General features: G+C 36.0%; 1 protein-coding gene across 2 annotated transcripts in view; it reads left to right on the forward strand.

Annotated features, from left to right (window-relative positions):
* The window catches only part of PIP4P2 (phosphatidylinositol-4,5-bisphosphate 4-phosphatase 2), a 33,163-nt gene extending 21,542 nt beyond the window's left edge, over window positions 1-11,621 (forward strand). For both annotated transcript variants that reach the window (XM_007430000.3, XM_025167805.2), the window contains exons 4-7: window positions 3,562-3,685; window positions 7,187-7,239; window positions 8,580-8,670; window positions 10,115-11,621. In XM_007430000.3, the coding sequence (XP_007430062.2) occupies window positions 3,562-3,685; window positions 7,187-7,239; window positions 8,580-8,670; window positions 10,115-10,258 (412 nt within the window). In that variant the 3' untranslated portion in view covers window positions 10,259-11,621. The remainder of the gene's footprint in view (window positions 1-3,561; window positions 3,686-7,186; window positions 7,240-8,579; window positions 8,671-10,114) is intronic.
* The last annotated feature ends 3,227 nt before the right edge of the window (window positions 11,622-14,848 follow it).

Genomic DNA, 14,848 nt, shown 5'->3' on the forward strand with positions numbered 1-14,848 from the left:
TACACAAAACTTCCAAGTAACTAAACCTAAATACAGACCATAGCAATAAATGTATTATTTAAATCAATTCACTCCCTTTACATTTAATTGCCATTGCTGATCTTCTATGCTACCACTGTATTTCTTGCTACTTGCTGGCTAATCTTATGATAGGAGGCAGGAATATTAGGTATGTTCACTGCCTTGAGTTATATACAGGTAGTCCTCATTTAGCGACCACTGTTTGGACCGGCAACTTGGTTGAATGGTCGCTGTACGAGGCAGTCACTAAACAAGGATTATCTGTATAAAAAAAGGCGGGATAAAAAATCTAATCATCATCATTTAAATCTGCCAGCATAAAGCATATTCACTATAGGAATCCCAGTGCACCAAGACACAGTAGATAAATAAATTGGGTTTTAGAAGCCTTAAACAGTTTACAATCCAGGAGATAATGTATTAGATCTTCAGTCTGAGACTCTCCACAAATACAGAGATGCTCTAGAACTGGTACTTCCCTGTACCTCCCACCCAAATATGCTGAAGGAATTTATTCAAAGCAGAGCTCAGCAAAGGCTGGTCTCAAGGATGGACTTATCAGCCTGTAAATATTCCAACATCCCGAGATACAATGCAACCATGCAAAACCATTCGGGCTTTCTCTGCTAAAAACGATACCCCAATCCTGGAGGGAATTCCTTGCAAACAATCCTTTAAATTAACCTCAAAAGTTGGGCTGCACGCTTGTTCCACTGAAATGGGGTAATATCCGAAATACCATGAACAATCCCAGACTCAGGCATCCTTAAATTATTCTCTACATCATTGTTTAACTAGGCACAAACTAGACACATCAACCAATTGTTTATACTACTCTGATACTAATGGAGTAAAGACCCACTCCATTCTCAGCAAGGCAGTGGAGATGCTTGGTAGCACCAGTCCCCAGTTCCCCAACTCACGTGTAACTGCAAGATCATTGTCCTTTAAAGATGTTACTTCAGGTGACTCTAAATGGCCTGCTCTGGAGAGAAAAAAAGGAACAGTAAGATTTCATAAATCATGTGACAGTTATATTTGTATTTAATATACAAGCTGTCCAGAACAGAGATGATAAGAAATGAATACTCAGTTATGTAAATGAGCTCACTATTCTGTTGCATTGCTATCAAAAGTCAGGGTGTATGTGCTTTTTTGGCAAGTTCAATGATTTTTATCTTGTAATAGTTGATTTGAAGCAACTTGGTTCTACAGTATTCACTTAGCTTATCCAGAAGGTTTCATACACCAATTTGCATTGTGCAGAGTAATACCATATCATCTGCATATAAAACAAGTCATATACAACAGTTCTGTTTACCAAAGAACATAGGGATAAAGGGAGGAGAGGAAAGCACAATATTATTGAAGTAAAATCAGAATAAGAAGGGAGCCAGAATGCATCTCTGTCTTATTACTCTATAAGTCTATTACTATCTTTAAATTGATAAATGCAAGATAAAGAATATCTTGGGGATAGTTACAATACTTTTCCACAAGGTTGTACAGTATAATACACCAATCAAGTGTTGATTATCCTGCCTAAATTAGTTTGCTTGTTGGCCATTGCATTGTCCTCTACCAGCAGGACAGTGTAATGACTAATTGACTACCAAACTGACTAATTTCCGGGAAAGATGTCTGCTGTACAATTTACTGGTTATACCTGGGAAACTAGGCAAAAGTTTTCTGGATTAGTTTCCTTTCCTTTCTTATACTCTGGCACTGTAATGAACCAATCCAGTCCTTAAGGATATGAAATCAGGTGGAAAGTTGGTAATTTCTGATAATTAATATTTATTACCTCAACAGCAATTACTGAGACAGTTTATAAATGGGATGAGCTTGAGGACTATATAGTGGATATGATGTTAATAATGCTATAGTTATTTTTGGCAACTTTAATGCTAGATTAGGCCCAAATGATGAAACCCTTTATATTTGCTTTAATCCCCTTTGCCCAAGAGTTTAATCCATCTTCAGTTTCACTGATCCAGAGATAGGTAGATTAATAAAGGAGATTGATCACTAAATTCAATTTAACCATCTTTAATCTGTAGAAGAGGATTGTAAAGTGAAATACATGCACGCGTGCACACACACTCACTGGGCCAAACAGGGTGCCAGCACTATTGATTGCATTAAAGTGAATCCCACATTTAATTACTAAAATGCCTTCTTTATAATTGATACCAAACCAGTAGAGATCACTCCCCTCTCACTGTTTCATTATCTGTCTCTAATGCTCCAATATATTGTCTGCAGCAAATCTAACCAATCAAGAATCCCGTGAATAACAGTTATGAAATTAGATGGTTGAGAAAACTGGACAGGGCAATCTTGCAGGTTTTTTAAAAAAAATCTTAGCTATGGCAGTTTGTTATTTTTGAGAAGGGTACGACAGAAGCATTGTTCACTTTCCAGTGAATAATTATAAATACAATCAGGATATTGACCTTAGTATATCCATTTCAGAAAATGCAATACAGGCAATCAGTTCAGAATTAATAGTATTTTTTCTGAAATGGATATGGTAAGGCCACCATGAGTTTCGCCTTGGGTTGGGAGTAGTTTGGAATGAATATCCTTGGTTTTTAGGTAGTATTCAGCTCCAAACTAAAATCTTCTAGGTGATACTTTAAGATCTTCTGGTTAATTGTTTACCTTCTGTAACTGCTAAATCCAGTCTTCTCTACTCTATTGATCAATTATCAGGAAGCTGTAGTTGGCTGTCAGCTGGCCTAGTTACTAAAAGGAGTATACAAATATTTATTTAAACAGTAATTAAAACAAACCATGGGTCAGAGTAATGCATGAACTATTCATAATTTACTGTATATAGTATATATTTATATAGTTTATATATATATACACACACACACAATAGTTTATATATATAGTATGATTGTTTAACTAATTAATGTGAATATTTATATTTTTAACTGTTTTTGGGTTTTAATTGTGAGTCGCCCAGAGTCACCCTCTGCAGGAGATGGGTGGCATATAAATTTAATAAATAAATTTAATAAATAAATAATTCCTTTAAGCTTTGTGGCTATTTGAATTATAAGGGTGATAGTTTATGGGGAAGACTAAGACAGGACAGTGCAGTTAGGTTACATAAGGTTTCAATTCTCAGTAAGCAAGGCAGTTTGACAGTGGAAGTAATTAACAAGAGAGCTCCCCTCTGTCAGATGTGTTCAACCTGGAGCTAAGTAGCAACTCTCTGAAATGCTTTAATTAGGATTCCTGTATCGAATGGGATGTTTCAGACTTTACTGCCTGAATGGTTCCTTCCTGATTTATGTTGGTTTTAATTTTCTAATTCATTTAAAGGTAGGCCTATATTTCAAAACTTTAAATATTTTACAGTGGTTGATATTGGTTTACTTACTGCCTTTGGGTTTGATACTGGAATTTGGCAAATACAACTGAGCCAATGAGTTTTCATTGTAGAAGTGATACTAGATGATAGAGGAGTCTTTTCTCTCTCTCTCTCTCTTTCTTTCTGAAATGGTATGACATCTTTACTTCTGACAGTAGACGCATCATTAATCTTGGTCCAGTTATGCTGATTCCAGAGGAGCAGCCAGCACAGCCTGCAATACCTGTTCAGCCAGAAGGCACTAGAGTAGTGTGTGGACACTGTGGAAATACATTTCTAGTAAGTAGTCACAATGAAACAAAAAGGGGATCAAATTAATTCATTGTATAGAATATTCAAACTAGATTGAGTTTTTTAAAATCTTTTGCCATAGTTGGTTTTACCATAGAAAGTTCATTCACAAGCTGGCCTCATCATAAAATGTAAGCTTTACAGCAAAACATTTGATGTTTTGTTCTAAGTAATTAATGCAGTAATTCTGTGATAGGAAGTAATTGCTAATTAGTAGAATACATACTTTGCACAGATGCTTGGGACTGAACCTGAAACTTGCATCTCCAATTACAGGATGATGCAACAGATGACAGCTAGACAACACAGTACTGTCTAGCTGACCATTTGAATGAAAGGCCAATTAATTTTCTTAATCATGTCATGATTTTGTTTTGTGGATGTTTGTTTATGCTTAAAAATAGGAGTACTGGAGGAAGTGAGAATACTTTCTTTCAGATTAGGCCAAATTCCATCTTTTTGAATAATAATAATAATCATCATCATCATCATCATCATCTCTAGCTAGCCCGAATAAGTGTATTTAATTTTTAATATTATGAATCATAACAAACACAGGGTACTATAAATTAGTGGAGATCCTGTAGCAAATGAAATGTTGGTGAATTACTGGTACCAGCAAGCTCAGCCAAGCTTAATTCTGGTGAGGAGTTGGAGATGAGCAATAGATGGTGGGACGCTTGTTTGTTAAATCTGCTATAAATAAAGTTAGTGCTGTTAAAGAATATGGCCTAATATTAAGTGTATCTTCATAAAATATTTCCAGATATTCTCATAATTTTAACTGTCAGTAGAACAGATTATCTGCAATGAATATCATCAAAGAGGATAGGCACAGAAAAGCTAATAGAGAAGGAGAGGTAATCTTCAAAGTGCCTGGAGGTGTTTATTTCATGTAGGACAGCATTTTAGAAGCATGTTCTTCAGCAAAAGCATTGAAGATGTTTTGTTAGGATTTATTTATTTATTTACAGGACTTATATTTACAGAACCTATCTCAGATGATGACTCTAGGCAGTTCACAACAATTCATAAAACATAGTTAGACACAGTTTAGACAAACACAGATGATTGTTTGGTCACAGTTATATTCAAGGAAACACATGTATTAATGTTTACTTTAATTCTTTGCCTCTCCAAACTTAGCCACATTCTTCCAAGCCAAACTATCCAAATGACTTTAAATATGACTTTTCACTTGTCCAAGCTTCAAAGGGCTGGAGAATTTCATTACAACTGTGACTTAGGGAGAAAGAATTAACACCATGCACACAGTTCATCACCAGCCTGATGGTCATCCTGATCCAACTTGGGGACCTTGTGGATCCTTTAGCCAAAAAACAATACAAAAGCTAAATAATAAAATCCAGATGATCTGAAAAGTATGTGAGAGTGTTTTGCTCCTCATTTTTTTTTTATACTTGGGGAATATTTCTGTAACTAGTAATATATTATAATTATTGTATAAAAGTATGCCTTATTATTCATATCCACCTATTACAGTATAGGCAGAACTTCCTTGTTTTTATTTATTTAAAATATTGCTATTTACCTTTTCTACTTAAAGTCGCTCAACAAAATAATTAAAAATTAAATTAAAAATGTACCCAAAGTTTAAAGCATAATTTAAAAAGACAGTATATATAAACATGATTGTCTTGTGGTAATATAATTTGTAAATGCTCTTAGCACACTGCTTAACCTCGAATGCAGCCGCGTCCATGAAGTGGGGAAGTGGGGGGACAAGATGGCAAAATCAGCATTGCAGGCTCACCAGTGCAAGCCCCATTCCTTTTGTACATGTGTCATGATGTAGTATGCACATAGGAAGGGGGCAGAGCTTGCAGCATGACACCACAACTCTGATTTTGTCATTCTGACAAAAGCAGGATGCTTGAATATTTCCACAAATAATAGGCTTTTTGAAATTACTCTTAGATTTCTAAGTCCTGATTCCACACCACTGATATCTGAAATGGTGCTCCTGTGCAGAGGAATGACTTCTGATATTTGATTCAATTTATTTTAAAACTCCTACTAAATAATGTTTTATCTTTGCTGACTTTTACTACCAGTTATATACTGGTTCTGGGTTTGTGCCCTCCTAGAGCTTCTGTGTCTTCAACAGTTTTCTTGTTCACCACAGTAAAGGGGTGAAATATATTTCCCAGCACTTATCCCTGTTGAGCATACTCTCCATTTGTATAATCTTCTATAAAGGCTATCTCTTAGTAGTGGATGGACACTAATAATAGACTCCTTATGCAGTCCAAATTGCAAATAAGAAGAGTTACCAAGGTTTAGGAGTACTTCCAGACTTTGCAGCAAGACAAAGAAACCTGGAGATAAAATACCTAAGTGGAAGAGACTGTAAGGATCCACTGAGATGTTAAGATACTCAGAAGCCTCATCCAGCTGAATGCTTGCTGTAGGGGGAATGGAATCTGGGACTGGGAAAAGAAGAAAATATTCTGAAAACCTGAACAGGAGTATTCAAAACTGGAACACTGTATTTCATCGTCGCCATCATTCCAAATCCACTGTGGGATGAAGGCCTCTTCATTGAAGATTATGAACCACAATCTAGCACACTGGTCCAATGTAGGTTGGTAGACAGATGTTTTTTTGACCTTTGAGTCTAAGGCTGAGAGAGAGAGTGATTAGTCCAAAGTCACCCGGCCAGCTTCTGTGCCTAAGAGAGGACTAGAACCTGGTCTTCCTTGCTTAGTCCAGCACCTTAACCACTCCACCACACTGACTATCATTCCCTTGTGTCTATCTATTAAACAAAACAAAAAGGTAAATCTATAAATCTTGCATTTAAAATTACTAATTTAATTAGCTAATACCAACATCATCATCATCATTTAAACCTCAAGTAGACTTTATTTTCCAGTATTCTTTTAGCTAGTAGAGAAACCAAGTAATCTGCCATCTTCATGGCATATGACTTCAAATAGTTCCTTTTCATCCTCCACCATAAGATGATATCTTTCTTTCAATTTGCTTTTTATTCTGTTCATTTTAAAGGGATCATGATGAAGTTGTTTAACATGATAATCCTGCTTCTAATGCATGTTTTTTTTTCCTGAAAGATACATGCTAACAGGGAGATAGATTATTGTCTAGGGGCATCAAATATATAGATATAGATATATAGATACAATCATAATTATGGAATATCTGTGATATTATAATTTCAGAAGAAAATTATTAATGCTGAAAAGTGCTACTACTACCATTCATAAATAATATACAGAGACCTGTAACTAGCAAGTCATGGGAAATTATTTTACATAGAAATCCCAAACCACAAAGTACGGGAATATTGCCTGCAAAAGGGCATTGCGATGACGGAAGAAAATAAGGAACAAAATGTAAGTAAGTCATGAGAAGTAAACTATTTTGCTGTGATCCCCATGACATTTAATGTGAAGCAAAGTAAGTATTTTTCATGCTGGCATTTTTTTCAACCCTTTTTTACTGCAGTGGATGGAACTGAGGTTCAACACTTTGGCAAAGTGCCCACATTGCAAAAAAATGTAAGTTCCAACAAATGCCTCTATAAATCCTAGTATTTATAGGTACAGTTTTATTTCATATATTAGCTCTCAATTGGTGCACATAATTTTTTTAAAACATTTATAATGTTTATAATGTCAACTGACCTTTGCAGCCAGGGATATGGAACAGTTCATGTTTCGTATGAAAAATATACTTGCTCCTTTTTCATTGCAGTAATTAACTTCTGGAATCTGTATTTAAATTTATTATGGTTTAATCGTATTAGGATTTGTTATAACTTCTGTACTTCGTGAAATACTTCAGTTGATCAAGACTTAAAAACAGCAATAACAAAAAAATCCCAAATGAGAATCCCCCTGGAATAATAATAGTAACTCCTAATGAAGTTACTGAGCTGAGTGGATAGATTGTGTATAATTACTTGCAAATAAATAGTAACGCAATTTAGTTTATTTCTCCTGTTTGCTTGCTCTATCTTATCTATTTTGTGGAAAAGTTGTGAGTGATGCACGCATGTATTTATAGTAGGCTGTGCTGGATTTTCACTTTTTTTAAAGCTCAAAGTCCATGAATTATTATTTAGAATTACACTCTAGCAGATAGATCTGGTTGAAGCTGCTCTTCATACGGGCTGTGAATCAAAGTGTACGAGATACTTCAGTTCTGAGTTCTAAATACATGGTGCTATATACAGTTTAGAATGGAAATCTTATTGACTTTGTTATATTTAGAATCAGAATATAAAGTTGAGAAAGATAATACAAACCTGGTTTTATCATCCAATAAATGTGCTTGGTTCAAATACATTGTCAGCAAGGCAAAATTTGTGTAAAAATGGAAGTGTCAGAAATAGCAGTTCTAATAAAGTTAAAGCTACCTTGTTGATAGAAATTACATTTATCTTTTTAACAGTGGGAAGCCCTAGGGAAAGGCTAAAAGCCTCAGTTAATAGTGCCATGTAATGCTTTCTCTTCTGTTTGAAACTAGAACACTTGTTATTGAAATAAAACTGCGTAAGTCAATCAGTTTAAAGGCATTCCAGCAAGATTTAATGGGAAAAAACCCAGTCACAAGCTGGGCATGTGAGTCTTTTTAATTGATATCAGCCTTACAACTTTTGGATAATCACATAATGGTTTACTGTGTTATTGCTCTTGCAATTTTTTTTGGAATATCTGTAACCAAACAAATGATTAGAATTGTGGGAGAAAATATTTTTCACAGTGGTCATAGAACATAACTTTGAACCCCAAACAGTTTAAACTGCAGTTTTATCTTGTACACTCTTCAGTGAACCTTCAAAATCATTGTGTCAATCTATGTTTAATACTGGCTATGGAATACTGTTTATTTTCAGTTCATCTGTTGGATGCGCTCTCCCACGAAGACGGTGCTGTGCCTATATTACAATTGGAATGATATTTATCTTCATTGGGTTTGGATTAACTGTAAGTAACATTAGTGTTGGTCTTGTGATACTGAATCAGACATATAGTACTTCTTCAACTAATGGATTGTCAAAAGTTTGGGAATCAGTTCTGCCCCCTAAAAATCTAGAAAATGCCCAAATGCAATTTAAAGTTATCAAGATTTTGCCTGCAGGTAATACATTAGCATTTATGACCCAAACTACATGGGATAGCAGTTGTCCTGTGTCTGATTAGCTGTGCTCCAACCAGATCTTTAATGGGCATGACAGTGACCTCAATTGCCAAAGGGTGAATGGATGCTACCCCTCCCCATGCACATTTTCTCCATACTAGGTTGACTTCTGTTCTCCACGCAGCCCAAATACCACAAGAAGACAAATGTACACAAAACAATCCCCAGTCTGTAATAATTTCATATAGTGAGAGCAATCTTCCCTCCCACATTATCCAGAAGGGCCTTGCTTTTCCTTTTAGCAGGGAGGAAGTTTTAATATAGATATAAGATTCTAATTTATGTGGAAAGAAGTTAAAAAAAAACAACCTTTGTTAGACAATTTCTTCTGTATTTTGTATGTACAAACTCTTTTTGTCCTTGCTGATCTCAGCAGGAAGAAAGGAAGGACAGGCTAATGTGTGTGTTGTATAGAAGAGTATGGTTCCTAGTTTCCTTAGTTTTTGGTTCTGATCAGGAATATTAGCTATTGTCAAGTATCTATACAATTGCATTTATTTATAAATTACATCCATTCCACCATAGTGATTGGGGGTAGAAATTGTTTTTATTAACTTCGATTATAGTCTTGTGCACACTAACTTAAATCCCACTGAACTCAGAATTAGCAGTCATGACATACAATGATAACTGACCAAACTATATAGATAAGGTTAAAAAAAAGCTATTGAAAAGAAATAAAGTTGTGTGTTAATTATAAGTGGTGAAGCATACTAACGATAAAGTCATTTTCTAAATTAATACTCAATTTCATCATACTGTATCTTAAGAGATTCAAGAATGCTTCTCTGGAAAAAAGTACAGAAGGGGGAGAGAACTGGGATGGTACAGTGATAAATCTCCCATTAGAAAACTCTAATGGGAGATTAAAGCAAGTATTTCCATGACACATCCAGCAGAGAATTTCTTATATTCTTATCAGAACATATGTTTATATGCAACAATTAAGAGTGTGTTAGTGAGACTGGATGACTGGATAAAGTTGGCCTTTCTGAAAGTTCTTCCACATTTCGTTTTTGTCATAGAGCAACATGTTTTATACACGTTTTTTTTTAAAAAAACTAAAGTATTCTATGTTCCAAATCAGTTCAAGCAAAGTTGGGTATAATTGTATCAGAACTGTAAGAAGTCAGGCTATTTTGATAATATATCAGTTTAATAAAAAACTATTCAGAGACTTGAAATTGTATATTAACTGTGTATTTTTTCCCCATGTGTTTCTTCTAAAAGGTTGGTACCCAGGATTTTGCCAGAACATTTCATGCCACTTATGTTTCATGGGCTATTGCTTACCTCTTCGGCTTGGTCTGCCTGGTTCGAGCCTGCTACTGGGGAGCTGTAAAAGTCAGTTATCCAGAACACAGTTTTGCATAGACTTCTAATAGTATCTTATTGGAAAATGGAGCTTTCTAGAGAATCTGATGATTATAGGAGCTGAGTAATTTAAACAGTTTTCCTATTAAATGTTTCTGTTTTGTTACTAAGTTTTAAGGCTGGGGATCCTTTTAAGAACAAATGTTCATTGCACTACATTATATGCAAATAGTTTGTTTTGCTGCTAGATTCCCAAACTCTGAATACTAAAGCTTTGTTTACACAATTGTACATCTGTCTTAAAAGAACTGTTGAATTCAACTCCAATTTACAGTATTTTTCTTTCTGTATTAAACGTGCTTGTGCCATTTGGGGATGAATATGTAAAAGCAAGAAATATTTATATGTGTTTCTACAAGTGCTTCACATTTGTATGTACACTTTTAAAACTGTCAAAGCAACGTGCTTTAGAATGTTAAGCAATAAACATTTTGCTTGAACTGCTTAGTTTAACTTTCACCTAAGATCAGCGTGACCTTAAAGAGTGTGCATCATTTTCAAAAAAGTGGAGTTTTTCTTAGGGATATACTATCCTTTCAGATTTCCAGTTTGAGAAATGCAGTATTTTAGGAGGCTACTTAAAGAAAAAAAGTTCATTTATCCTCTACTGAAATTCAACTTGAATATTTTTTTTAAAATCTTGGATTTTTTTTTTTTTTAACATCCAAAGCCATGATTGGATTTCTGGAACTTCCCTATGGTTATTTGTATGAGTTCCTTTACAGGGTCTAAATAAGGGAAGCATTTGATATGACTTTATACATTTAGATGATTTTAGAGTGATGTTGGGCTATCTCTTAGTTTGTTTAGATTGCCATTTATTTTCCATAATGGGAGAATAACTCTCCAGTCATTATAAAGGGACATATTTATAGCTTTACGCAGCTAATATGAAATGAAATAGAGCAGTTATTCTGATCATTCCATCAATGTGTAGCTGGTTGGTACAATATTAAAAACTAATCAAGTGATAATAAAAATGATAGAATAAAAATAATAATTTTCTCAAGACTTGTTCACAAATAGAATATTGGGACCAGTTATTGCACTGACCAATTTTGAAGTTTTACAGAACATGGTTTTTTTAAAAATTCTGGGGGAATACCCTGAGCTTTAGATTATAGTAGTCCTTAGGCAATGGGAGTCAAGAAAGTAGATTAAAGTGGATTTTCTAGGATTATATATAACAACCCTGATTAAGGACAAAGCGATGCTTGGCTGAGGATTTGGAGCACAAAAAAAATAATAATCCTAAATGTACATGGAAGTTGTCTTTGTATAATGTTAAATGTACAAAAGCAGTAGCTCAGGTTTATCATGTACCTTTTAAAATATACTAATAAAGATGATTATTGAAAATGAATGTTTCTGATCTCATCAGTTAGTCTCTGAAATTCACATTGCTCAAGGCATTTGCCAACAAGTGCTCAGGACAACAAGGAACATACCAAGGAAGTGCATGTACTCTCTGAAGAGGATAAAAAGTGGATTCTGATCCGGTAAGGTTATACTGATTAATACTTGGAGACATAGGTTAAGCTTTATTAGCATTTAAAAGATGAACACTGTCACACTCAGTGTTTATTTAGATGTGGTGTTCTTTCCCTTTAAGAACACTTTTTTGTTTTTGTTTTTTAACACTGTGATCCATGGAGGTTTCTCACAGATACCTGAAGATTTCTCAACTAGTCTATCTGGATGCATGGAAGTATTCAAGACCCCCAATTAGTGGTAATTTTTAGTTAGGCTAACCCAGCTCTTTCGAATAGTTCTGGAAAAATTGCCCTTGCTCTCTCTAGTTCATGTTTTCCAGAGGGGTCCAGCTCCTCTTCTTGGCTCCCCCTTTTTGCACCAGCATGTAATGAGGCCACCCTTCTCTCCCCCCACCCCTGCCCTTTTTGCCAGCCCTCCTTTTCCTTATTAGCAATTTGGATTGCGTGCAAATTCCTTCTCCGGCAGAAGCCTTTTCTCCCACTGGCAAAAAGAGAGCAAGCAGGGAAAGCTCTCCATGCCGTTTTGGGCTGGGAAATCAATCCATCTTTCTTCCTGTGCCCCGCAGCAGCCTCCTTCCTGAGGGGAGCAACCAAGCAGGAAAATTCTCAATCCCGCCTAGGTGCGTCTTTTATACCCTACCCAACTGGTCTTATGGCATGGGAAAGGTGTTAGGCAGAGTGCAGATATTACCACATTCTATGCCAAAAATACACACCAGCGTTAGAGAGATTTAAAGAATGCAATGTCCTTATCTTGTTCTCCGAAGAAATCCAGCCAGAAGTTATAAAACATAACTGGTTTTTTATTAAGAAAAATAAAAACTACATAAAATACAAGTTTCATGCAAAACATAGAAAAAATAACTTCTTATATATGTGGCATCCAAGACTTATCCAATACAAAGTCTCTAGCCAAAGTTTAACAAAGTCTCTAGCCAAAACACTCTCAGAGAAGAGGTACACTACTTAGTTATTAGTTACTACTACATAACCTATAAAACTGATTACATGACGACTAAAATCCTACTAAGCAGTGAGGCATATAATCACCCACAATTTATTGACACTATGCACCTCCCCTTGGGTAACTAGCATAAAAACGCCAATAGGTGGCAGTAAATAGCAGTATACGGGCGAACTAGAAAAAACAAATGCAGATGGCCTGACTTTTGCAGTCAAAACAACTGTTTGGAGATAAACGATTTGCTTTTCTTCTCATGAGAATATCCTAACAAAAGGAACCTCCGGTTTCTGCTTCTTCTGCCAGTATCACGGCCAGCCTTTTGGAACAGAAGCTGCCCAGAGGGGAAGCTGCAGTGGTGAGACAAGGAAGCAGGGGTCTTCCAAGCACCGACCAACAAATGGAGGGAAGCTTCTCAGATCCATGTATATACATGAAGATACTGATGTGTGGATGTATTTATGCATGTGTGTGTGGGGGGGGTTGTGCGTGTATGCGTGCACATATACATGCATGCGCAAGTATTCTACAAAACCTTGACACCTCTGCACAAACTGCGTGCTTTAGAAGACCAGATAACCCTGTGACCCATTGGGTCATTGTTTGAGAGAGAGGTAGTGCAGTCTGATGTGACCAGAATGAACATTAAATTTTAGGCTGACTTTTTTTTTTTTTACCCCAATGCTAGATGGTCTTGTGTTCATCTAAGAAGAGTATATATTGTAAATAGAAAAATTATTGTAGTGGCAAACAAACTTCAATAATAAGTCAATATTTACTTACCTAAATAGATAAACAGAATGACCATGGGCAGACAAAAAAGCAGTGGGAGCGGGAGCAATTTCCAACTTCCTGCCGGCTTCACCATTGACTTTGCAAGCTGGTTGCCAAGTGCCCGAAATGTGACCATGAGAGGGAGGGAGGGCAGGATGTTTTATGACAGTCAAAGTGCTTTACAGGCTATAAAGCACCCTTTCCAAGGCTGTTGTAGCTTTGAACCATCATTAAGTGAACGGCCGTTACTACTACAGCAAGGACCACCTGTAGTAGTAATTTCTTTGTTGTTAGAGAGTTGGGCAGCATATAAGTTTAATAAAGTGTTGTTACTGAAGTACAGTTTGGTGTAGTCTAGAAATCAGGAGACTGAGTGCTAGCCCTCCCTTAGGCATGAAAGCTGGCTGGGTGACTTTGGGCCAGTCATTCTCTCTCAGCCCAACCCATCTCACAGGGTTGTTGTGAGTGTTGGAAAGTAATTATCAGAAAACTAAACCAACTCCATTTCAGAAATTAGTGCTTTGCTATTACACAAAAGTGAAAAGATCACACAGGCAGATAAGGAAGAAATGAGAAGACATTGTTATGCTTCTAGCAACAGAGATAAGATGTGCCAATTACAAAGTGAGAAATCAGGCTATTCCTTATTAGGAAAGTTAAGCTTGAGAATTCTAGAATTAGGCATGCACAAATTAGTTATTTGTACATAATCATAAAAGAACGCTGCACACCTTGCCAGGGGTCCAGGCTGCACTCAATGCTTTTGTGTTGTGTGCTTGCCTTCTGTGATAATAAACTTTTGATTATTTATTATTAATATTAATTACAGCATTTGGTGTTTTGACCTGAGCAAATCATAGGAAAGTAATTCATTCAACATGGGGAAAATAGGAAGCCGGAGTATAGGGTATGTTCACTTCCTTGAGTTATATATAAAAAGGTGGGATAAAAATGTAACAATAACAACACATCATAACTGGGGCTTCTTGATCCAGGAACTATGCATTCAAATTTGCAGGAGTTATGTTTAACTACATACATAGTTGAATGAACTTCTGTTCACTTTGGGAACACACAATTTAACCAGAGGTGCCTAAATTTTTACGTTACTAAACATGCAAAATTATTCAACTGTTACCCTTTAAGTAGGCGGGCCTTCTCTGCTGTGGTGCCTGCCTTGTGGAATCTTCTCCCCCCAGAAGTGAGATTAGCTCCATCCCTCTTAACATTCCCCAAGTCCCTCAAGACCCAGGTATATGATCAGGCCTGGGGGTCCCAGGGGACCTGGGAGATTTTGCGATGGCTCCCTTATTAATTTTATCCCCTTCTGTTTTGTGTGTTTTTACAGTTTTTTATCTGTAA

Source organism: Python bivittatus, unplaced genomic scaffold (assembly GCF_059951505.1).
Source record: "Python bivittatus isolate LINGU-HERP-01145 unplaced genomic scaffold, Pbiv_v1 ctg000590_np1212, whole genome shotgun sequence".
Classification (NCBI taxonomy): Eukaryota; Metazoa; Chordata; class Lepidosauria; order Squamata; family Pythonidae; genus Python; species Python bivittatus.